The 27,366-nt window shown below is 34.7% G+C and overlaps 1 protein-coding gene across 3 annotated transcripts in view; it reads right to left on the reverse strand.

Moving 5' to 3' along the window:
• Positions 1 to 27,366, reverse strand: part of Hel89B (histone acetyltransferase 1) — a 170,501-nt gene that overhangs the window by 17,497 nt on the left and 125,638 nt on the right. For all 3 annotated transcript variants that reach the window (XM_081731440.1, XM_081731439.1, XM_081731438.1), the window contains exons 22-30: positions 22,267 to 22,404; positions 20,465 to 20,616; positions 14,428 to 14,569; positions 11,535 to 11,742; positions 7,048 to 7,148; positions 5,936 to 6,073; positions 4,035 to 4,183; positions 2,808 to 2,945; positions 1,403 to 1,565 (exon numbers count right to left, since the gene is read on the reverse strand). In XM_081731440.1, the coding sequence (XP_081587566.1) occupies positions 1,403 to 1,565; positions 2,808 to 2,945; positions 4,035 to 4,183; positions 5,936 to 6,073; positions 7,048 to 7,148; positions 11,535 to 11,742; positions 14,428 to 14,569; positions 20,465 to 20,616; positions 22,267 to 22,404 (1,329 nt within the window). The remainder of the gene's footprint in view (positions 1 to 1,402; positions 1,566 to 2,807; positions 2,946 to 4,034; positions 4,184 to 5,935; positions 6,074 to 7,047; positions 7,149 to 11,534; positions 11,743 to 14,427; positions 14,570 to 20,464; positions 20,617 to 22,266; positions 22,405 to 27,366) is intronic.

Below are 27,366 nucleotides of genomic sequence, written 5' to 3' on the forward strand. Positions count from 1 at the left end.
AGGCTAAAGAAGACAGTGACGATGAGAAATGAATGAAATGGTCGAATGAAAAAAAAGTGGAAGGAAACGGGAGAACCCCAAGAAAACCCATGTACACGGTATTTGTCCACCACAAAGTTCACCTGGCGCGAGCTGGGATCGAACTAAGGACCCCATGAACCAGAGTTAAACGCTCTACCACTGAGCTACCGTGGTCCACTATCAGTCCTAATATTGCCAACTCTGAGACATGTTAATCCTCACATTTACATTTTTTGAATAGAATTTTGTTTGCTTTCAGTTCAATTTATTCTACGAGAACGTCTTGTTCTGGTTAGTAACATAATTGCATTTGTTTCTTCTTTGCTTCCTATTTCTTAACTTCAGCATATAGTTGTCTTTTTTCACTTCGATTTTACTTTCCTCTGAACTTTTCATTTGTTTCTGTTTAAGCTATTAATCATAGCGTTTCCGAGATGAACGAATTGAGAAGCATTCTTCGATCAACAGGAACAGATTGTACATCTACCCAGTATGTAATTGCATCATGCATTGGCCTCTGTGCTACCAGAGAATCTTCGATTTTGGTTTTCTATAATAAATCTCTTATTGACTAAGACTACCACTGAGACATTGCCGTAGGATGAAATTAAACATTTTCACACTATCCCACAAATCAGAACATTTTTTGGTTCTTGGACATTCATTACCTTTGCAAGGAAGTCATCTAACCTGATGCTGCCTATCGTCTCTTCGTATTCTCTGAAGTCATGAGACGCCTGAATTTCAGTACAGAAAGACAAATTGACCCTCTGCTTTCTCAGACACAGAATCAGATATTCTGATATGCTGATGTAGAGTTTGTAGGATGCGTTTCACCCTAGTCTGAGCAAGTTCTGGATTGTTCTTTTCTAGCCTGGGCCCCTAACAGAACAAAGCACGTACCAGTTTGTACTTCAGAGGACTCCTTTCCACAATCTTCTTGATTGTACCCAGCAAAAAGTTTCGACAGTCAAGCCTGAAAGCTAGTTTATCTGATACTTTCAGTTCTTTCAGTAGTTTTTCTGTCTTAAAACCGACGTCCACAAAGATAACAAGTCATACTTCGATATCTGCTTTTACATGATCAATTATCCCCCTCTGTATCACATACAAACACACCTTATTCCCCCAGAAAGAAATAGTAACACTGCATTACTGTCATGGGAATGTTGTATCATTGTAGTCCTCTTTACATGTCAATCTATACAACAGAGAGGAAACAATATTAGATTGAAAAAAAGAATGTTACAATTGCACATTTACGCTCCCTGACATTTTACGCAAAATGCATGATTTCCCTTACATTCCCTGATTTTGCAGAACATGGGAATCCTGTAATTACTGTGAAACAAATTTATCACTACCCTTTGAAATAACTTACAGTGTCTGCTCCTGTGAGATTCAGTCCTAGACCACCAACTTGAGTTGTGAGCAGAAGAACGTCAATCGAAGGATCATTGTTAAACCGTGTGACTACAGAATGTCGAGTGCCAGCAGGTATACTTCCATCCAACCTCATGTAAGCTACAGATGGCATGTGTGTTCTACGGAAAGAAACATAAAATGATGATATCTTACAACTAACTACTGTATAAAAGCAAACATTCATAAAATCTGAGGTTGACAAAACAACCACTCCATTCTCATTGTGTTACTAATATTTCAGCACGTGTTGTCTTTCTTGCTCTGAGGTCATAGAATACACGAAAACAAGACTGTGCAGTGTGAACATATAAAAATGTGATATGAACATTCGCCTTGCAATTTTGTAGTAGTAGTAGTTGTTGTTGTTGTTTTTCTTGTTTATAATAATAATAATAATAATAATAATAATAATAATAATAATAATAATAAAGTCGCACTGAACATAGTATGCAAACCAAATATTTCACTCTGACACGACTGGTAGAATACTGAAGAATATTCTTTAAGTGGCAATCCTGTAGTCAGCAAGACGTTTCCGTAATAGTTCCACATATGGCCAAGACCCGTTTCGGCTTTGGTGATTATAAATGTCGTAACTATCTGTTTCTAATGAAATTTATTATTGTTATTTGTTTCTAATGTCACATGACCTTCAAATATTGTGCAATGATAAATGCAAAAGAAGAACTATTCAGAAAATTATTACTTGCTTAACGAAAGTGAATCACTTAAAACAGAAGTAAGTGCATAGGTAACACACAATGAAGTAACATTTAATTAACAGAACCTTAGGACATGCTATTACAATGGTTACGATTATCAGTATCATAAATTTATCGTCGTTCAACGTTTTCACATAAGGACATCCATCCGTAGAAGTTTTCAGTTGAAGTGAATAGTTTATTTGATGGAAAAGCATACACTTAAACAAGTTGAAGTGTGCTGCTTCGAAAATAACATTCGAAAAGAGATAATGGTATGAACATTTCAGTTCATTCGTCAGTCACAATTAACAGTACAGTTTAGTAACAAGCTCTTATTTCTGGAAGATTGTTCGTTTGATTTCTTTCTAAATATATATCCTTACTTTCCTCTCTTAATACACCAACAGCAGTCTCCTCAACGGCGGCGTGGTCCTGTAGTCTCTTGGGAGCGAGTTAATGTGGTGGGGAACGGCCTATATTGTGAGGCCTGATGTTGCTTCATTGCCTAAGCACTACATCGGATTTAAGTCGTGGTTCGGAGCTCACGTTAATAGTAGACCTCGCTCTTTTAGAAAAATCACTACTTCTCAAACCGATGAAATATGTAGACTGTGCTATCTATTTTCCACTTTTAATCCTTCTATTAAACCTACTTACTTGAATAGATCGTTTTCCAGGATATCTAGCATAGCTTTCAGCTGGCAGAAAATGAGAGCACGGTGTTGGTTAATAACAAGTTCACCTCCATCCTGCCCTGTAGATGGCACACCAATTCCACAGTCTAACAAAAGTTGCCTTGAAAAAGAGAAAATCAGAAATATTATTATTATTTTAGAATTTTGAAATCTTACACTTACTCATACAAATTATTCGCAAATATCACGCAGCAAAAAATACTTTGCTTTGTACTCGTAAATTCTTAAACTCAACACTCGAATTGGACATATCAACTCAGAAGTTCTCGTTACAACATTTTAAACTACTATGATACCTTCAATTACTACCTACTTCTTCGTAACTTTTTTTGTTTTGTTTAAAGTTTCAATTTGGATAAAAATTTCTTCACTTCTCACTGCTTTTACACTTTTTGAGATTATTTTCACTATGAAATCTGAAATCGTAGAAATACTCTATCATATGAAATTTTAAGGATAATATTTAATCTTAAAATACAGTAAAAATGAAAATGAAATGAAATATTTGAGTTTTACGTCTCACGGTTATGTCGGCTAGGCTAAAGGAGACGGTAATGGTGGCAAATGAATGAAATGGTGGAATGAATCGGGAGGAAACGCAAGAACCTCGAGGAAACCCGCACATGGTGTTTGTTCACCATAAAGTTCACATGGTGTAAGCTGCGATCGAACCAGGGACCCCACGCACTAGAGGTGAACGCTCTACCACTCAGCCACCGCAGCCCTCAAAATGTAGTAATATGCATCATGATTACGAGCATGATCATCTAGTCAAAATTAGAATCCATATTAATTGTAAAAAATTTCAGTGTACATACGTCTAAGAGTCAATCCTGAAATATTATTGATTAAATTTAGATGTACAGAATATGACCAGTAGTTCACATTTCAATAGAATTAGATATAATAATAATAATAATAATAATAATAATAATAATAATAATAATAATAATAATAATAATAATAGCTGATGTAAGTTGTCAAATCTGTTCTTGTATATCAACAAACAAGAACTAAACAATCTGCATACAACTTTCCTGAAACTTACTGTACATTTCTTTACGAAAGAAACTTACGTTTGCTTATTCAGCCATATCAGCGACAACCTGCTACTGTTTTAAAATACTACAAAATTTTAAATTAAATCTCTCCTGTTCATACTCTAAATGTTTTCTACCCATATACTCACTTCAAAGCTGGTAATTTTGCTGCATGCTGAATGTCAGCTAAACTTGTGTTCTGCTCTTGAAGTTGCCTTCTAAATTGTTCATACTGAGGATGTTGCGCAGTCAAAACCAACTTGGGGTGATTACAAACATTCTGCAGGTACCTAAGAGCCTAAAGAAAAGGAAAAATCTAAATTTAAAAAAAAAAGCTAATCAATGTTTTTTTTTTTTTTTTTTAAATAATTTTAAAAACTACACTATTTTTACTTTGGTTTTAGGTTTACATGATGATATATTTTCAACCTGCGTGAAAGATGTCCCTCAGGTAGCATATTACTAGGAAGTGGTCAGGGTTATCTATTTAGATACTAACATCATTCGTCTCTGGAAATTTTGGGGAAGTGCCTAAATTTTTGTACGGGCAGGCAGAAGGAACCAGGATCTTCGGCTTGCTATGCCAAATATAACCACCAAGCCCAGTTACATATCCCAACTCGACCAATATCTTTAACAGATTTACGTGGGCATTCAAGTAAGAGCAGGAATATGCACACATTATTTACTGACTCTAATGAAATGTCTTACGACCCTAATTTCAATGCCATTACAACGTGACTGTTCAAGCGCTGCGGAAGCTTCATCATCCCAAAAGAGTAGAAATCTTTCGTATGCATGCTGATCAATTTTTGCACAGGAACAATAATCTTCTGAAAAGGAAATACTTTGAGGGCAGGAGTGCTTGATAAATACTAGCTTCTGGATAGAGTAGCATAGAACTAAAGGTGGACTAATCGGGTACTATTTCAGTTTGTTTCGTATGTGGTTTCTAAAAGCTGAATCTTGTTAACATGACACGAGAGTACGTCAATAAGTAACTGAAATATTTTTCTATTTCTTTTCAAGTTGGCTCTACAGCATTGTGTGCTCACCAGACGCCAGGTGTCACCATTGGATTCGCTCGTGATAGGCTGCAGCGTTATCACATCAGTCCGCTTTGCGCTGTTGCGAAGTAAAGATGGCCACGCCACACTCTGTGCACACCAAAGAACAGCGTTCTGCCATCCGTTTTTTGTGGTCTGAAGGTGTACCCTGAGTGGAAATTTATACGACTTTCAGCATAATACGGGGAGTGTTTGCCAGTAGATTGAACAGTTCAAAAGTGGTCGAACGGACGTAAAGGACGAGGAAAGAGCATCGCGTCCACCTACAGCAACAACTGATGACATTATTGAACGAGTTCGTGCCCTGATTCTGAATAACAGACGAGTTACCTTGTTCAGTATAATTTGCATACAAAGAAGAGAATTTGTTTGTATTCAAATTATACGGAACAATAATAAACAACGGTACTATTAAAAATGGTAAGATTTTTTTCTTATCGTCTTTTCAAACAAGATACATTATTTCCTTGAATTTTATTCTTTTGGCGGGGAGAGTAAAAATAAATATTATGGGTCAAAAGCTTCCAGTACGATCTTTAGAACATGCAAAACCAAACACAGATAGCTACATTAAGTTGGCACATTCAAAAGACTCTCCACAATAAAGATGTACCTAACGTATTGTGGATTGTCCATATCTGATTTACAAGTATACTTCGTTAATTACCAAATTTTAATAATCTTGATTTGGTAATTTCTGAGACAATATACGAAATAAATTATATAAGTTGCTATGTCTTATAAAATTTTATAATGAATTGCGCGGAATAATGATGATTATAATAGTAATAAACTACAAAAACTATTCAATACACTAACAAGTTAATTACTGAGAAGAAATAGGCTCTTTCTTGCTGAACAAGACATTCACTCTATTTCTTTCTTAAATAAACTTTTTATAAGGTATTTAAGTGACAACTGAATTGCATATGTCTACAGTTATGTTGTTAATATTTCTCATGTTCTTTTGTTTCCTTCCTTACCTGGAAAATGTGAGTATTGCCTTGCATCGATCCTCCAGACCCTTGAGCTAAAGATTCTTGAAGTGACTGGTGAGCCTGAGACCGAGCAAAATCTTCATACAGTTGTTCTTGAAGGGGACTTAATTCACAGTAATAATCCTGTAATGTCAAAACAGAAATGCAATTCAATATTGCTGATATTAGATACTTTTTATACTCTTTTATTGAGACATTTTATTCCAATTCAGAGCTGGCTAAATAGCCTTAGCCTTTGGTGTGGGAGAGACTAGTTCGATTTCTAGCGACAACTCAATTGGTTCTGTTGATAGAATGAAGTCCCTCTGCGCACTGAGGTTTCATGAAACGCAACTTAATGCTTAAAGTGAAATAACTTTTATGATTTTAAAAAAAGATTACAACCGAATAACCTTAACCAGGGAAAAGATTGAAATATCAGAATTTTGAACACAACAGGGGATTAACGAACTTTAGATACAAAAATTAAAATTAAAAAAAAAAAAGATGTTATTGAAAATACTTTCAGAAGAGATATTACGATCATCAAAATAACAAATAAAGCTCTAATTAATGCAATTTTGAATACGAAAGAAAGGTGAGAGATAAAATCAGTTATAATTCGTCTTTTAAACTACTGACGCTTGTCTTCCATAGAAAAGATTCACTATCTCATAACAGGAAGGACGAGGAAAAAGAAAATAGTTCAATCTCATTTCTCAGATTTGATGTGAGTTGAACATTATTCCTTATAATCTACAATTTCCCTAGTGCAATCATATTAAATCATGGATGGGTCCCCAACAGACCAATTCTATTCTTTAAATTTTAGAAGCTTACTTTCTATAACTGTGCTATCGAGATTTAATAGTTGATTTATATCAGTGACGGTAAGTAAGAAAGTTTATTTCTGTTTAATGACAACTTACTAATAGAACCTTCTTTCTATCCTAAATATATAAATACAGGTTTCATTCTGTTATATTTGACTTTCTAGTTGTATTGAATATGACAAGAGTTACTCACCTGTACAAGAAAAAAAGACTATAAGGTATACTGTATTATGTTTGTCAAATTATTTCAATAAAAATAAACCGAAGATAACAGGGTAAATTTACCTGAGTTATCTTTGGTGGCAGATCCTGAAGTACATCCTCCTTCATTCGACGCAAAAGGAATGGCAAGGCCTGACGATGTAACGCCTCCATCGCCAAAGCACCTGAAAAGTTAAATTTTGCTAATTTTCTTACGAAAGAGATCTATTAAGAGCATTTAACAAGCTAATATAACACTACTATTTCACTATGGCACCACGATATACCTTACATTTTACGATTGAATACATTGTCGATGGCTATAGTTTTATTTGAGCCCTTATGAACGTAACAACTGAAGTAGTTACATTATTTTCATACGAATTAAAATTTTTATGTCCATTTGAAATTGTACATTAGAGTTTCCCAAAATAATTGTCTAAATTAGTAAAATCACTACACCTTGCAAAAATCACTAAGCTTACCTAATTTTCTTTAACGTTTACAAATACTCAATACACCTCTTTCCTTTCTCGTGCCAGTATGTAGACAACTATTGATTTTCACATTCTCTCATTTGTGCTTTAATAGAAGTTAGAATGACTTCGTTAGTGCACATCTTTTCAGTTAGTCAATGGTCTGAGGCAAAGAAGGAATAAGCAACGTCCTTAATACATATTTTAGAAACAGGGTGAGGAGTCAGAAAGAGGCCGAAAGAATATGAAATTTTTGTCATTAACTTTACTGTATCCGATTTAAAACTGAAGAACAGTTTATATTCAAATAATTTCCAATATCCATGTGAAAATGGGGCGGAGACTCATTTTAGTTGGTAATGTATAGACAGTTTCAGAACAAAAGAACCTTGATTCTTAGAATTTGCACAGAACACCAACACAGCTCTGTCCCTTGTCAACAGACGATAAATCTAAGAAAACAATAGGCGATCCTCGGTTAAAACCCAGACAGCATGTTTGCTTACCGCAAGCTTGCCTGTCGCTTTTATTTGATTTTATTTCGCTTTGGCTTATACACAAAAGCTTATTTCTGCTTAGCGCAAGCTGTAGTGCGGGCAACCCACGCTTCACTTGCGAGACTCTTTTCTTTAGATTGAAGTAAAAAGCCAGCGCGCGTTCGATTTTCAGTTGTTCTCAAAAACCACGTGACGCCGACCTCTTAACTTTCGGCGACAAGGTAGTGTTCGCGTTGTTAGCGTCTTGTTAGCATTCAGCTTGAATAAAGGACAAACTTAATTATTTTTTTTAAATTGTGCCGTCTAGTACTCTAGTACTCTAGTCCCACGTACCTATAATGTCGCTCTTTATTTCCTCATATTTCGGTAACCATGAGGCATAACAAATTGTAATATTTATGTATAAAGCATAAATGTGAACATAGATGGCAGCAGGTTTGAGCCTACTTATTTCGCGAAAGAATACAGAACTGTTGAAGATATTTTAATATAAACTTCAAGTTTAACTTACAGTATAAACTTTATCTGAACGCTGTGTTTAAAGTATAAACATTTTTCTGCGTTTTTATATAAAAAGGTAGAAATTTCAAGTACTCGCGGCTAATATAACAACCTATTAGATATTTGTAAGAAGCAACGGCGCGTTGCTTGTCACAACTAAACAGTAACAATTATGCTTATTTTGATGTTTTGCAGAAGCGGATCGGAGACTTGGGTGTTTTCACGGTTGTGCATTTGCTTCAATAATTGGGAGGCGAGGAGAAAATATATTGTAGCATAGATTTAGTCAGACGGTTAAATTATACTGATTTCATACTGTTTTACCTAAATTCGCTTACTGCGAGCTTCCATATAACTTGTTTGGTGTGTTTTCGCTTGCAATAAGCTTAATAAAGCTTGCCATTGATGAGAATACGCTTATACTTGGCTTGCGTTTGTGATAATTTGGCTTGTGTTTAACTTGTGAAGACAAGCTTGCCGCAAGCCTTGCCCAGATGTAACTAACTAGCTTGCCCCAAGCTTGCAGCAAGCTAATTGGCTTCTATAGTATAGCTTGCGGCAAGCTAATTGACCTTGCGACAGCAAGTTTGTGTCAACTTGCAGCAAGCTTAAATTGCTGTCTGGGAAAGAGGAAAAGAAGTTACCAAACCTCCCCTTTTCTACAGATTTCTTTTATTTATCACAAAAAAGCGTAACATTATGTTTTATTTCTCACTTGTTTTTTTTTGTTTCTTCTACCTCGTGACATCGGACATCTAGCAACACCCATCAACAACCATCCTAACAAGAGTTCGGTTGCCTTTTGGTAGTGGTGTGTGACAAATTTCTTATGTTCTGAAACAGACAATACTCCTTTAGTTACGGTGACAGTTTCACGTGGTTCTTCTAGCCCCAATTCGAACACAGTGAATTATTTATTTGTTACTGACTTCTTTTATCTTTTCGGAAAGGCGAAGTGTAACCGTATTCGTGAATATTAACCTATCTACAAATTCGCAGTTTTCACTCATCAGTTTGTCAATGTTGTCAATGAATTATCTTATATCACGATTAATATATTTTAAGGTCTGAAGCATGATTATGCGACTTCGTTCTACTTTAATTTCTCTTTTAATATACCGTACTATTGTTTGTGGGATACACACTTTGTTTGCAGCTGTAGGAAGAGATTTTTGGTTCCGTATGTATGCTCAAAGTTTTCCTCTAAAATTGAAGGTCACCCATTGCTTTTTTCCTTCCACACAGACACATTGCTTACAAGACGTCTTGCCTGGTGGTGTTGACCCACGTACATCAGAGAACATAAGAATCTTAGGTATAACAAAACCTGAACAGTTTCTCAATACATTACAGCGGAAAAGAGTTTAATGAATAACACAGTAGTACAAATACATTTCTGAAACCCGGTCAGTCAATCTGGAAAGTCATGTATTTTATACAAGGATGCTTCAAAAAGGATTTTACAACTTTCTAAATTCATGTAAATTTTTTAGACTACTTGCAGAGCGACTTTTTGTGTCAATTTGCAGCAAATTTAGTTCAATGTGACTTCCGTTAGTGATTTTACAGACATCCCCTCTTAAGTTATTTCCTGCCAAACTTGCAGGAGCATGAACGACGCAACTTCAACTGCGGCATAGATGATTCTTCTGGGCTTAGCGAGAAAAACCGGTAACTATCACCTTTGTCATAATCGGTATGAATATTTCGTTGCACAATTGTCGAGGACTTTGATTCTTCAAACTAAAACACACAGCGAGAACACCTGGACCAGTGAAAGTAGCCATCTTTGTTACAAGTGTCGTAGGCACTTACTGTGGTGCTATTCAGTATTATGCACTAAGTGAGTCAAAAACTTGGTCTATTTTGCTGCAAAATCACACCAAAAACAGCTTTGTTGGTAGTCTGAATAAATTTATATGAATTTACAAAGACGTAAAGTTCTTTTTGAAGAATCCTATACACGTGACATGATAGTATACCACGGTAGTCTCCTATTTTACGCAAGTAAAGAATTTTATCTAGATCGTGTTTATTATTTGTCTAGATCATATTTATTAAAGTGAGAAACCCTTTGTAACTAAAAATAAGAAATAATACGAGAAAAGGACTGTACCGCATTTGCAAGTTGAAGAAAATCTGGAATAAACAAATCAATGTAACAATGAAACTGAAAATAGGAAATTAAATGTCAATATAAGATGTATTAAATAATAATAATAATCAACTAAGAGTAGCAAGAAGGATTACACAGAGGTAGATGTTAGTGGTACGAGATATAAAGGAATCTTGAATCAGTTACCTGAGCCACGTGACAAACGAATAAAATGGTACTCTGAACACAACAGGAAATCTCCCGAGATATTACAATGTGGTTATTGACAAGGAGAAATAATTATAAAGGACTGCAAGGAAATACTTCTTAAAATGAAACAAATATTTAAGAAACAAAATTGTGTGATTTATAAAATTACAATTACACGTCTTCCGTTCTCACACATACGAATCTCTGTGATACTAACAACTTTTTTTTTTTTTTTTTTTTTTTAATCACCTAATATCACCTACTAGTTTCCTAATTATAGTTTAAACTCTTATCTGAATAAAAGAGAAAAATGAGAGTATCAACCCTCCTATGGCCTTGGGGTCAATATGACCTCAAGGAACAAATAGTCCTTAAATAATTTCCTTGTACTTTGTTTTCGGTTACTGATTATTTTAGTATTCCTCGACCAAGTCTAGTTCTTTATATAATCCAAATATTAAAAGTAAATTATTTTAAGTAACGTTGTTAAATAAAAATGGTAACACATCAGATCTTGGGGTCATATTGACCCCAATTTCTAATATTATAATTTTCCTATTATTTATTATTCATTATTATTATTATTATTATTAAGCCATCTTAAGACACTAGGTTAACTATTATTTAGTCTATCTTTCATGTTTGCATGCCCTTATAAGAAATTAAATAATTGGGGTCATATAGACCCCAAGGACGGGCGTGTGTGTAGATTTGTAGGGCACGCAAACATGAAAGGAGGGTTAAGAAAACAAAAATGTCTAGTAACGAAAAAGAATATATGATAGTTCTTACCAGCTTCTTGTTCTTTTGAAGAACTCTTAGCATCTCGACTAGCCAGAATAGGTTTGCTGTAACGAGCAGTAAATTGTTTCTCTGTTCCTAAAAACCCTGGCATCAAGAAATCGAACAATGACCACAGCTCAAGAACATTATTTTGAATAGGCGTGCCAGAGAGAATCAGTCTGTGATTGGCGACAATCTGCTTAATTGCCTTTGATGACTGAAAAAGAATTAAAACACAAAAATAATATTTAAATAATTTAGGACATGACAACGATAAAATATGTTCTCGTTAACAAGTTGACCATTCTTACAACGGTGTAAGTTTTCATGTAAAATGCTCTCATTATCGGAAAGATCATTAATCATAATACTTTCTTTAAAAAAAATCGTCTCAAGTCAGGAGTCATAGCTATATATATATATATATATATATATATATATATATATATATATATATTTATATTTAAAAGTAAAACAGATGCTTTACCCATTCTCCCTTTTTTAACCTACGATTATATCTGCAGTTACGTGGTGAAAAGTTATTTTCAACGAACTTAAAAAGTTTGTTACTGAATTCTCTATGCCTGTGTGTGTCTTATTTGAATTTTTTTTCAATTTTGAGCGCTCCATTCGATAGAGCATCAAAAAGTATCTGAAAGAAGTTATCTGATGGAATTTTTTGTGTTACTCTTACTGTTCCCGAGATATTGTCCCCAAAAATTTCCGATTTCGGGACATTTAAGAATTCATATCTCGGGAACCGTAAGTCAAGAAAGAGAGGATATTTTGTGAATTTTTCCAATTTGAGATCTCCATTTTGAGCATGTCTTCGTAAAACAACGTATCGTAAAACGTTTTAACAGAATTCTTACACAAAACATGTGGAAAAATTTTAGTACTCAAGAAAATCATAAATGGATAGATATAATACAAGAATTGTTTAATGAGTATAACAATAAAGTACACAGAACAATTGATATAAAGCCTGTAGAAGTTAATAAGAAAAATTAATTCTTTTTAAGTTCGTTCTGCCAATGCTCTTTGAGCATTCTAAACTTTTTCTTAAAATAATAATAATTATTATTATAATTATAATCTTAAATATTGAGATTAACTCAGTTAAGACCTATACTTCTATATTCCAATGTTTAGAAACAGACCATTGTACACTCTCAACGTCTACTCACAAGTCGAGATGGAAAAAAAAAAAAGACAGCTTTAATTTTTTTTTTTACTTATTTTTTACTTTGAGAACCATTTTTGGTATTTTGTGCTGAAGAAAGTGCATTTACAACATCCAGTACTTCACTCCTATCTTCAGTTCACGGGGGACTGTTTTAATTGGTTTTCCCATTGGCATTGCAGTTGTTATCTGCAAGTGTAAGTTATGCAACCTACGTATCCTAAGTGTAGCTTTAACTGAATGAACATTTCATTAAATACTTGGAAGTTATACACAATGTATGAGTTTTACTGGATAATTAAATTCAATCTGGTAGGCAAGGAACTATTATCTAAACCAAGGGACATTTTTGTTTTGGTATAAAATCTTGCTTACATCTAGTTCTCCATTCGGGAAAAGTTTTATCTTAAGCTCAGAGAGTTCAGTTTACAAATAAAAGCCAGAAACAGCTATTTTAGACTTTAATATAATTATTTACAGATTTTTCTTTCTTTCTTTACTGTTATATCATGTCAAGATTTTTTGGAATAAGGAACTTATGGATTATGTTTTAAACGTTCTCTTATTGGAACTTGAACAGCCTCAATGGATGTATAATTACAATGAAGTTTTAGTTCATATATAATTTTGTTCCAGAAAATTTATTACATTTCCCGAACAGTTAATACTAACACTATTAAATTTTTTACTAAACATTTTTGTCGCTAAATGTTAATCTAATGGCTCTATAAAAAATTCGTTGGAAATAGAAAATAGATTGCGCCCACAGAATTGCACTTTTTTTTTCCTATCGAATGACATTCTTTTATTCTTGAATTTTTTCAGAATACATTAATTAAACATTTTTCCATGTTATAATGGGAAAGCAAAGGTGGAACACACTATTATCTCTGCATTAAAATTCAAATGTTTTTTTAAAAAAATCCTCCGATTAAAAAGCAGTGAAATTAACTTCACTTCCCCATTCCTAACCAGGAACTAATTATAAGACATCGATATTTAAGTTTTATGATCAAAATTCTCATTAGTAAGCAATGAAACAATTGTTTGAAGATAGTCTGTTTGAAAATTGTGGCAATACTTACAAAATTTCAACTCCCGTCTTTTCAGTAAACCCTTCCTTTCTCGTTAAAAGTTGACAAGTTTCAATCTTAAATACTTATTTTGGAAATTGTACAAGCTCATGTTTTTGAAATTTTCCTTCAATGTAACTTCAAAAAATGAAAAGAAATATTTCAGTTTAACGTTCCACGGTAACGTCCTTTAGACTAAGGGAGACTACGATTAAGGCAAGTGAACGATGGTCGAAGAATTGGTGGAATGAGAAAGCGAGGCTTAACGGGAGTACCCCAGAAAACCCACGAACACGATGTTGTCCACCACAAACTTATTTGGCCGGGGATCGAACCAAGAACCCCATGCATCAGGATCCCTTCGCTCTACCACTGCCACCGTGCTCCCTCAATGTAGCTTCAGTGGATTGAATTATTGCTAAGTTGCTCAGCAAAATTTACTCGCGACTATTTAAATTCTTCTACTGCGCAAGGTTTTGACATTATATTTAACGTTCGCCAGTTCTATTTACATTACAGCTTCAGCGAACATCAAGTAAGTTACAAAATTAGAAAAAAAAAGACTAAATAGCAACAAGTATGAAGCCTTACAACAGATGAGTTTAAAAAAGTTAAATATTTCTCAGATAACAATACGAGCACTTACCTTGGTTTTCCCGTTTTTAATTACGTGTCCTTCATCCAAAATGCAATAATTCCACTTTATACTGCTAAAGAAATCTATATCTTTTCTAACTATATCATAGGATGCTACAATCAAATTATGGGATTTGACTTTACTTCTTAACCTGGAAAATAATGGTAGATTTTATATACTTAACGCACATAATACACGATACTTATTTAATGATTAATTTTATAACAATATATTATCATTCCATTAATTATTTATTATACATTTTTTGAGAAAGATAACACTTCAGAAAAGCAAATTTTATAATTACAAGGATGTGATTAAAGTAAACAGTAGCTTCAATTTAAAATTTTTGTTTAACAACATAAAAATTGGCAAACTATAGAGTTTCTTTCATTAGTTAATTTTGTAATAGACAGGATTGTGAAAATAACCCTGAGTATCCTCCATCGTGTATCATTTAGTTTTTAATTCCCGTTTCTTAGTCTCTACTTTAAAAATAATCCTTCTGGGATTAGGATTAATAATTAGATTTCTGGGTTTTCGGCACATATGGCCATGTCAGCCCGTTACATGTGAGGAATGACGTCTCTCGGTGATCACATTACACGGGGAATTAGGGAAGGAAAGAGGAATGGGAAGCAGATGTATCTAAGAAAATATGAAAGAAAAAGATCGCCATTAAATATACCAACTCAATATTTATCTGATCAGATGGAGGAAGAATTTAAGGTGGTTGGACTCAGGAAGCAGATCCAGAAATTCCAATTATTATGACGTACGAATGTCTGCAGTTTACGCACCAAATTTGATCAAACTGTGTTTGCAAGAATTCCGAGTTATGTTCTGAATTTAATAGGCGTTCTTAAATGAAACTAAGTCTTATTAACAAAACAATAAGAGGTATATCTCTGCGTCAGACTGTGGTTGGCTGTTACTTAATGATATTATTGAGTTTCTTGTAAGACACTGTCTATGCGGAAGGTTCTGTAGTTTACTTAAACCATTGATAAAGTCTTTAAAGAAAAAGAAAGTCCTGATTTATATGGTAAACTATGGAAACTTCTGTTCAAATAAACTACAAGTACATTAAAATTGAGAAAAGTGCGAGAGGAAAGAATGTTTAAATTTATACGGTATAATTCGATTTAATAGTTTTCAATATGTAGAGAATACTCAATGCAGAAACAAACATCGGCAAATACATTAAGCTATCACTCTATAATATAACTATAATAAATGGATCCTGAAGCGGAAGTGGAAAATGAATTACCATAAATTAGTAAGAACAATCTCACACTCTAACATTTTCACGATGGTTTCAAGTTAAGTGGTGAGTATAGGTAAATTTCTGCAGGAAATGAAATCTGTGATAGTATTGTGTACAAGTTCTAGTACGATTTTATTTATTTATTCATTTATTTTTTTTATGGAGTTTTCTGTACGATTGACGTGTTGGCGGATAAGGTTGGGAAAGGGATTTCCTGTTGGAGAGTGCTGCCGAGAGAATGTTCAGTTAGTCCTTAACGGTGGTGGAAAAGAGACGAGTTTATGAGTGATCAAGCCATACTAAAGGATAAGTTTGGTGTGATGAGAGTGGGAGCTATTGCAATGGAAGTATTGGTAGATTTGATGTATATGTCAGTCTCGACACATCAGTCCTCAAATCAGATGCCCCATCAGGGAAAGTGATGATATAATTGAAGGAGAATTAAAAGAATATTAACTAGGCATTTGTTTAGAGACCATAAGAATAGTTCTAATAATGGCTGATCGTGGTCTATATTGTTAAAGTGTATGAATCAAACCAGAGGAAAGATTGAAATAGTGATGAACAAGGTACTGGTTGTTTCAGGTGCCCCATGAATAGCGTGTCCTGGCTAGTATAAAGGCCTTTAAAAAAAAAAGTTTTTTTTTTGTTTTTTTTCCGAGCTTGGAAAAAAGGAAAATTTGAGAAAAATTGAAATTTTCGAATATTTTAATACATTATGTTTTCAAAATTGAAACTATTTTATATTTACTAGTTTACAGTTAAGATCATTGAGTACTTATGTTTCTTGTATTAGAATATGGAAAATTCGTGGCAAGAAATATATGTGCAGCACTCCATTAAAGTTAGCACCGTGATAGAATGGAGGTATGGCTCCAAGAGATACTAAAATAGTTAGATTAATTAATATAGAAGCATTTAAATTATCTTAAGCAATCTTACGAAGTTCCCGCTTTATGGCAGGGAAGTGTTAAAATAGCGAGGCCAGAATCATCTTAGTTAATATGTTAAAATCAAATATATATTTTATGGAGATACGTATCTTTCTTGTGCTGTGTAAAATTTCCCGGAAATTTTGAACCCATTAGAAAAATCTTTTGTTCGGAAATATTGACAAAAACCGGAAAACAATTTAAAAACTATTTCTTCGCCTGATGCTAATCTTATTTGCTGTAACGTGTCTACAATGTATTTCGCTAGCAGGAAAAATACTTCAAGCAACAGGTATTAATTTTACTTTAGTTTTCTGATTTCTGGTAAAAATCTCTATTATTCGTATATTTTTCGAACAACTCAGAGAGATGATCTTATTTATACACTAGGTGTTATGCCCGTTCTTCGCACGGGTCCGATAAAATATCTATGTAAACAAACTGAACAACGAAAGAACAATTAAGAAACATTTCTAAAATTGGATCTATTTTGTGTGAGCAAGCACTAAAGTTATTCATAGATAATTTTGTGATCGGGTCTGGCATAACTAAAGAACTAAAATCTGGCCATTTGACCAAGTCAATTTCTGCTCGCAAGTGCAGATAAATTATACGGGCAGAACAAAATAATATGAATAACATCAAAAATGACCTAACAAATAACTATTAACCAAAGAAACAAATCATAAATCCGTTATGGGTATGCTTAAAGAAAAGAATTTTCCCCTTGGCCGATGGAGGCTGAATTTGAACCTAAACACTATCTGGAGTGTCACTGTACATCTGAGCGACCCAGGTAAATACGGATTCGACACAAATATTGCTCATTTTCTACTACTTTTACATGCCTCGGTCAACCCCTCCCCCTGAGACCCCCTTGGTTCGAATTAAAAAAAAAAAAAAAAACCCTCTGGGTCCCAGCCGATACCGCGAAAACTATGAATGTGACATTAATATCTCTCATTTTTTAGTACTTCTACATATCTCGGTAAACGTCCTCTGAGACCCCCTGGTTCCAATTAAAAAAAAAAAAAAAAAAAAAGCATCTGGCCCCCAGCCGACGGGGGCTGTATTTGGAAGTCAATGCCTGTGGGTGTATCACCATTCATCTCAGCAACCGCGAAAACTATGGATTTGACACTAATAGCGGTCATTTTCAATTACTTTTACATGTCTTGCTAACCCCCCATCTCACACTTGACCCCCGGAGCGAGATCCGGGTTCGATTCCCGGCTGGAGCTCATGTGAGCTGGAGGCACGTCTCACATATCCTCGCTGCTGAAAGGGACGCTAAACTAAAATCAACTCAACGTATACGGCTGAATTCGAAATCATCGCTAATGGAAGTGTCACCATTGGTCTCAGCGACCGCGAAAAGTATGGATTTCACACTAATATCGGTCATTTTCGATTATTTTTACGTCTCGGTAACCCCCGGAACGCATAAAATGGTAACTGAATTTGAAAGTCATTGCTAATGGAAATATCAATGAATTTGACACTAACATCGGTCATTTTCTACTACTTTTACATGTCCCGGTAAACTTCCCCCCCACCTGGTTCAAATTTAAAAAAAAAACTTCTTCTTGGTCTGGGGCCTGGACTAAGGTACACGTGACCAAAATCTGGTAACTCTCGGTCCAGTCGTCTGGTCCCCAGGCCACACACAGACATGCATACACACAAACAAACTCCTCATTTTATTTATATTAGATAAACACACACATCGCACAAGTGGTAAATTTGAGCAGTGAGAAATATATTAAAGAATTTATCACGTGAAACTTCCGTTCATTGTTATTAAAGACTAGCAGAGTAGCCGTTCTTCGCATAGTGAGAATACGTTTCATTTTGGACATAAAGGGCACCAAAACTGTCACCAATGAACTTAGGAACCCCAGAAACTATGAATTCGACACTAGTATCGGTCATTTTCAATTATCTTTACATGTCACCATCCTCCCTTAGGAGTAGTAATGGGCTGAATTTGGATTTAAACGGCATCGGAAGTGTCACTGTTTATCTCAACGCCCCAGAACTATGGATATGACACTAATATCGGTCATTTTTCGATCATTTTTATATCTCCTTGCCCCCAAGTTGCAGGGATGAGTTTGAATTTAAACGGTATCGGAAATGTCACTGTTCATCTCAGCAACACCGAAAACTATGGATTCGACATTCGACACTAATATCGATCGTTTCCCATTTTTATATATATATATATATATATATATATCCCTCTCCCAAGTTGCGGGGATGAATTTGTATTTAAACGGTATCGGAAATGTTACTGTTGAAATCAGCGACCCCAAAAACTATGGATTCGACACCAACATCAGCCGTTTTCGATCATTTTTATGTATCTCCGCTCTCTCCCGCCCCTAAGTTACGGCGCTATATTTAAATTTAAACGGCATTCGAAGTGTCACTGTTGATCTCAGTGACCCCGAAAACTATGGATTCGACACTAACATCAATCATTTTGGATCATTTTTAAAAATATTTTATCCCCTTACCCCTCGCTGAAGTTAAGGCGTTGAATTTTTATCTACATGGTATCGAAAGTGTCACTGTTCATCTCAACAACGCCGAAAGCTATGGATTCGACACTAATATCGGTCATTTTCGATATATCGCCCCCTTCCTTTTTCCAAGTTGCACCTTCAAAGTGAAATGATAAACAGCATCCCAGGCCTGAACCTCATCTATGTTGAAAATTTTATCGAGATTGGTCTGGTGGTTCAAGAATTGTTAAGGTACAAATATAGTTACTTTCATTTTAATATGTATAGATAATTCGTCGTACTAGAAAACAGGTATTTGTTTACATACAAAATTTTGTACATAAAGTTTATATAAAATCTATATTAGAATATTAAGTAATAGTGTTTTAGTGCATCTTTTACGAAGTAATTTTGTTGAAATTAAAAACTTTCACCAGATCAAAGAGCACATTAAGAACGCAATTTCATTCAAGAGCCCTATTTGTTGCAACAGAAACGCTTCATGATGGCAGATATGTATGCAACTGTAAAAGTTCTGTAATTAATGCACAACTATGAATAAACGATTAAAAACACTTAAAGGAAATGAGTGAAGACTACTAATTTTCAAGAATAATTGTAACAGTTTTATTTTCGAATGCTTCCTTTCTAAGTACTTGCAATATCGAAATTTCTTAACTTATATTTTTCACGCGTTCGAAAAAAAACGGTTTCATTACTAGTCAAATTAACGTAATACAAAGATTTGTTATTTTTCCCATTTTTCCGGAAAGAAACCGAAAAAAAAAAAGAACTGTTTTTACCAACATGTTCAAAATTTCCGGAAATTTTACAACATTAGTCCTGGGAATGTACGTATTAAATAGTTTAACTCGCAAGTATGAACGTACACGTCGTAATAAAATTTTGTTTACACATTGGTTATTAATTTCTTTATTTTCAAATATTTTCGAGTGGAAGTATGAGTGAAACATTTGTTCACGTATGAATTTTTTTTTTTTTTTTTTTTTTTTTTAAATAAGAAAATAAGATTCAATCACATCTCCAATATTAATGTTAGGTGCTGAATAAATTAAGTTTTCTGTTGATTAATAAGAACAAGAATAATTAATTACTTGAAAGTATAGCAAATGCAAGAAGTGTGTTTCTAAGTATCAAAATCATAGTAGCACATATTTTATACTATGTTCTGGTTTATCAACTCTGAAATTAAAGAAACAGTATTATTATTTGCACACCTTCACAGAACATAAACTTTAGGATTTTATCTTTTAAAATATAAATTACACGAGAGATTTATTTGACCAGAGAAAAACTTCTGTTCTTAGTCTCTTACTTACTTTTCGCGTTCCGCTGGAGGACCAATGTATTGCAACGGATTGAGGTATTCTTTCGAAAGAAATTTTTCCACTTCATAAACCCAATGGCCAGTTAATGTGGGTGGACAAACAACAAGTGACGGCATTGGAGCAACGTCTGGGTTTTCAGTTTTCTGGAAATATTATAATTCATTTGTAATTACAGTCTAAATAAATATTTTCACAATTCGCGAATAATAATTAGCAACTTATTATATATCTGCTGAAATTAGTACATATAAAAACCACTTACGCCCTGGTTTGTTTCCAAACACCCGCTCAGAGAATTAATATAAAAAACCGAGTCAAAAGTTCAACGATAGATGCTTAGAAGTTAAAGCAGAGGCCACTGTGCTGTACTGCCTGAATTCTTTCGGCCAGATCTTTTGATTTCACGCCGATACCAGTTACTGTCCTACAAGGCGAAGAACTGCAATGTAGCTTCCACCTCATCTTAGTTGATGAAGCATTGCAAGTACAGGAAGTAAGTTATGGATTGACGGTGAGTATCACATTATATGCTGAGTGCATCAGCTATCTCTTCAATTCCCTTCAGTTTCTGGGATTTCTTTTAGGTAGTTCTACTTGGTTTGGTTAGTTGGAGTTTGGCGTTCCCATTTAGCATTGAAGCTGTATTAAATGTTGACCTACAGTTTAAAATTGAATCCGAACTATCATAATGCATTGAAATTTCAAGACTCTCCCACTGGAATTTAAACTCGGGAAGGCAAATGGACAGGGTTTTAGGTCGTTGACAGGTATGAGATTTTGTACCATATTGCTAAGATGGGTTCACTTCCTGGTAACCAATGCATGGTATTTTTCGCATACAATGGTATAATCCGCTACAAGTGTTCGGAGTGCAGGTTCGTATTGATGATCCTTCCATTCGGAGCGAACTTATAGTGAACTAAGCCCTCGTAATTCCATCAAACGGCAGTTCGAAACGCCCATGTTTGGCGACAGGTTCCGACGTATGGCTCTTGTTTAACTATCACTTGTAGACGTCAGGACTTCGGGAAAATATCTACTTTTCGTCCGGGTTATTCTCTTCAAGAAACTTAGATCAAAATATTTTTATTCGATGATTTACATTTGTAACAATTCGCCTCTGTGCTTGAGCTGGATCAATTCGTGAGAGACTATTCAGTAGCAGCTTTTGTCGAGGTCATGAAGGCGACAACCCACAATGAACTGTCAGATACCGAGCTCGTCTGATAACCTCCGAGTAATAGTCGTCGGATTTAGATCTATGACATGGTGCACGATCTCAGAATCCACAGTTTCCAGTTTATCTGATCTTGGCTCATCAGCGAGGTTCTTATAACTCAATTGCTTCTAAACCATATGGGAGTTGCTTCTGCGGACTTATGCAACAGTTCGAATTCGTACAGCAAAAAGTTTCGGAAGTAGGATGTTGCATCTTCATCTTTGTGGCTATCAAATCAAGCGCGGAACGCAGCACTGAAAAAGCTTCAGGACAGAAACTGTTACTATTTATAATGTGCTAGCGAGCATTTTCGACGACTTGAACTGGTTTGGTCACATGACATGCCACAAACAATGCACACATGTCAATATTGCAAAACTTATTACTCCCGCTTTCTATTAACGAATTAGTTTGACATTCAAAAACAATACCATATAATTTCATTAGTACTGTTTTCATAATAAATTCTCTCCCTTATTTACACCAAACTAATCATAGGTCTAAAATATGGAGTAATATTCATATTTAACAGAATTCTGTAATAATTCTTAACACAGTATACAGTATAACTTACTTTGTACTCTTGGTGCCTATTATAATGGTCTCCAGCTAAAATGCAAATTGATTGTAATGTTTTGCCAAGTCCCATATCATCACAGAGAATACCGTGTAGTTTGTACTTGTTAAGAAAAGCTAGCCAGTTCACACCAGCCTGAAAGAAAATTAATATATGTTTATTGTTTTGTGCTTTATATAATTTAAAACCTATAACATTATATTATGTCTTTCTCTCACACAGTTATACCCCTAACATCACCCTCCGTTGAATTTAGTCACATTTTATGGAATTAGCTCATACTAATTTCTCAACCAAAGAATTAAAGATCGATGGATAACACGGAAGGTTAGAATTTTCTATTTTAATGTTATTTGTTCGACACGCTAATACAGTCATTGTTTTCTGATATCATCTACAGATCCCATTTTAAGCCTTCTGCGTCCGATTTTTCCTTCTAACAGTATATTACAACACAGTGACAAGTGAGTGGTGAATTAAACGGGCGATCACGCTATTTCTTGTTTTTGCTATCATGGCCAAATATCTTCATGTCTACTTGGATAACGAGTTCTAATTTCTTTGCCTAATCTAACTAGGCTGGGGAAACTGAGCCAATAGAACATGGGTAGAGTGGTCAGTATTTTCTCTGCTAAGACTCTAAAGTAACCACCAATGAAAACTGTTCATTTCTTACGAAACCAGTGTTATCCCTTTTGGTTTTGGTTGCATGTTTCATAACAGGGACAATGAATCAGACAATTTAACGCCATACTCAGGATTTCTATAATTCCTGAATATTACTTGTACTTACGAACTTACGACTCCCCCTGGAGTCTTGGTCAAGGAGGATAAAATTAGGAAGAAAAATAAAAACATAAGGAAATAAAATGGAACGCACTTACTTAGGGAAGAGCGATGCTGCAACACCCTTTGTCAGATTCAATGACCATGTCAAAATCGTGGTGCTGCAAGTTCCAAAGTGGCGGAGATTTGTGTGCTCTTTTGTTCTTTTGAGGAATTTTGTCACACATTTTTGTTGTTGTGCCAATGCTGTGTCAATCTTGTAATTACTGTTTCACCTTGATTACTCAACCATCCCTTATCTAAATTTATTTTTGGTTTCCTCAAATGAATAAATATATTTTCAGATATACTTCATTTTTGGCCCCCCAATAAAATTTTTGGGTCTTTTATCTGGTGTTTCGACAGACTTCGGACTATTCGCTTTCGAATCCCTAGTAAGTTCCTTGACACGAACTTTTTTTTTTTTTTTTTTTTTTTTTTTTTTTTTAAGCCTATGTGACTCTCTCACGCAATTGCATTTTATTTCATTGACAATAATATGCAGTTGTCAATTGCTGTACAATACGGTTACCATACCACTCCGAAACCTCTCGAATCTTAGAAAAAACATTAACGAAGAGTTATTACATGGATCGCAATAAAAACTTGGAGATTTATGAAACTGAAATCAACATTTTATTAAACACTGGAAAGGAAAATAGTTCGGAACTGACACTTGGCAAAAATTGTTACATTAGGTTGCGCTCAAAATGGATACTAATAAAATAGATGATACCAAAAAATAGAAAGGCATATCTTACTTCATTCGATTTGAAACAAATTACGGAAAGTCAGCAAATGTGTGTGACATTTCATGCACATCTCAAGATATTTACATAGCAATAATAAAAAAGATCCCCCCCCCCCCCAAAAAAAAAAAGACTGAAAAACTATATTCGGGATGCCAAATACAACAATGTCCTAACATTGTGCCTTTCACATCTGAGACTTAACGTAAAACATCGATAAAGTGAAACTGATCAGAAGCTCTTCATCATTCGTGGAAACACAGGCTACGAGATCTTTTTTTCCATTCGAATGAGGTGACCAAAATTAAATTTGGCCATGAGTACTTCGGATAGAAGTTGAAAAAATATCATTGACACCTTTACCGTCGTTACCAACCACTTAAGAAGAAAGACTTAAGGTGTGTGTGCCATGAAGCAGCCGAATGCTTTTATTTATGAGTTTTCAGTTAATTTCCATACGCTCTTTTCCTATTAAACACCGTTCCTTATCTAAGTTTTGATAATACTGACAGCTGTTAGCGAAAATTCCAGGCATCGGAGCGTCTAATGGCACTGAAAATACCTACTTTGTAGACCAAATGAAGCAAAAAAGGAGACTTTGTAGACTAAATAAAACACAAAAAGGAGACTTTGTAGACCAACCTGCCTCTGATAAGGAACTTCACAAATTAACTTTCAGTCATAAGTTAGAAAAGTAACATTTTTTATAGTGATTTACCCCTACCAAGATACCGGTTAAGACCATAAATACAAATTAATTTATCTATTTTCCAATCTTCACAAATGATTAAATACACTTTTAATTTTCTAACATATATAAAGAAAGCTGAGGGACAACTCAGCTGTAGTCTTCAACAGAACAAAGCTTCTATTTCTGGTCCTGGATGGGGATTGGCGTTTTTCAAACATACAGTAACATCATTATGATTTGACATCCTTAGGAACATTATATATAATATATGCAACATGATATATAACAAAACCATTACACTTCGATTAATTTTACTACTTCTCTGACTGTGAATTAGTGATTTATTCCTACCAAGACGCCGGTCAAGTTCAGAAAAAAAAAAAAAAAAAAAAATCTACCTTCCAATGTTCACAAATGATCCAAGGCATTAATTTTTGAACATATATAAAGACAACTCCGCTGTAAAGACTTCCAACAGAACAAAGCTTTTATTTCTGGCCCTGGATGGGGATTGGCTTTTTTCAGATACAATAACATCATTATGATTTGACATCTTAGGAGCATTATATATTCCTTTGCACTTGGATAAATTTCAGTTCTCTGACTGTGCATTAAAAAACTATGCAATTAGAGCATTTCTCTTCTTTTCAACACTTTTCTGAAGAGCTTAAATATCCTTGTGCTCTTTGCATTCCTCTTCTTTCAATGACATGACACCTTCCAACATCCCTTGAGCGATTTGTGCCTCCTTCAAGGCCCATTTTTTAAGAACCTTCCGAAGTCTATTTACGGCTTCACCAAACAGAGAATTTGCAGATTCTTTGGTCTCACTATACTTCCTTTCACTAAGCTGGCTTTCAATTTCTTTTATGTTCTTCTCAACACTTCTTGCATTTTCGTTTTTGTTCTTTTGCTTTTTTCCAACTTCTCTTCCTCTTCTCTAAGTGTGGCACTTCTTTCCTGGGCTAGTCGCTGTTCCTCCAGAAACCGTTGGTAATGCTTATGAGCATTTTGACCCAAGGTAATCATCTTTTTAGAAATTTGAACGAGATGAGGCTTGTCATAATACTTTAAGGTATCTTTCACAATCAAAATACTGTTTAAGGTTCTACAAGACATCTGAGTCTTTTCCTCTGTCTGAACATTTTTTGATACTGAAAATCTTTCAATACCTGAATTACCATGGGGCAGGCAGAGTGCTGCTATTATTACTTTACTTACTAGAGGAAATTTTGATGAATCATACGCCCTCTTAAGTGCTATAAAAAGAGCCCTGTAATACGTGAAGAAGTAATTTCACTTCCAGCAGGTTCATGCTCAAGCTGCAGACATTTCCATTCGTCAACAAGTTGATCATCTGGCACTGCTACAGATAGTGCTCTTGCTACAGTTCTGATGTATATGCAGCTACTTTGTGATTTTCTAGCCTCAGGATTGAGAAATGCTAGTGCTCTTTTAATGTGAACAGAATGAGTCATTGTATTTTGCACCAAACGTTTACCATTTGAAATATAATGTGCTTGTACACTCTTCAAGAACTGTTGAGCATCCACTTCTGGTAGTTTAATTAGTTCTTTTCTTGTTTTCTCTGAAATGACAATTTGTTTTAAAGACAATAAATTATCGGATTCAAACAACCTACAATTGGTCCAATCATATGATGCTGACTTCACTTCATTAAAAGCAGCACATTTAGACACACTGCTTTCGATAGTTCCAATGACGTCTAATAACTGCATGTAAAATATGAATCAGCGGAATTCACTCTGAAAACGATGTGTAAATTTCTCATATAACTTGGCAGAAGACAATGTAAAGTGCAACTGAGCTAACATCTCAGGCTTCTTGAGTAGATTTACAATCCTCCTCTCAGACTGCTTGTCAAAACAACACTTTTCTTTATAGATGGAATATATTTCAAAAAGTATCGTCGTACACCAGTCCACTGTTCAAGTAATGTTTCACATGCAGCTATATATGATAATCATCTGGTGGTTGTGTGTTTCAGAAACCTGTGTGATGGCAGATTCAGCTCCTGTTGAATAGTCTCGTACTTTTCCCAACGTGGAAGTAATTATGAACACTAATCACTAGTGTCACTGCATCTTCCCCAAATGTCTGAATCGATTTTAGGAAAGCATTGTGGACTATATGAATAGGACATGTGCCAATGTCTACCAAACCTTTTTGACGAAGTTCTATAAGTTCCTCATTAAACAACTTGAAAATCTTCTTGTTAACGTTAGGACCATCAGAACCAATCATCTGCATTCTGGTTAGGGACAAATTGGCATTGCTGATTGCCTTGCTTATCGAATTATGGAGAATAACTGCATCAGCTTTTCCAGTGAAGAAAGTCTCAAGATGTCTTCTATCTGGTTCCTGAGATCTGACCAATATATAATGGTAACTTGCAGCTCCTCCTTGCCTTCAACATTTGTAGTTTCATCATAAGAAATAGTGTATGACACAGAGCCAATATCTTCCAACATTTCTTCATAGAAATACATACCAAGAGCATCAGTGGTCAAATAGTGCATCTTTTTAGCGCTAATGGAAAAGCTACCAGGCAATCCTCCTGGAAACATTCTTTCGAATGTAGCTTTGATATTTGTATACGAATAGACTGAGTAATTGCTACAAATACTCTTCATGGTCCATATCAATCTGTCACCGTAGCACTGTCTCTGACACTGTAAATACGCACAGTTGACGCACACTTGCTGTGCTCTGTTGTAGACTCTGGAAGCTTACTGCTAGTTTGAGAGGATTGAAAACTGTCAGAACCTGATGGAACAGGTGTGCATGTTATGACTTAACTGGTTTCCTCCA

This window comes from Thermobia domestica, chromosome 11 (genome assembly GCF_964235325.1).
Source record: "Thermobia domestica chromosome 11, izTheDome1.hap1.1, whole genome shotgun sequence".
NCBI classification, from domain to species: Eukaryota; Metazoa; Arthropoda; class Insecta; order Zygentoma; family Lepismatidae; genus Thermobia; species Thermobia domestica.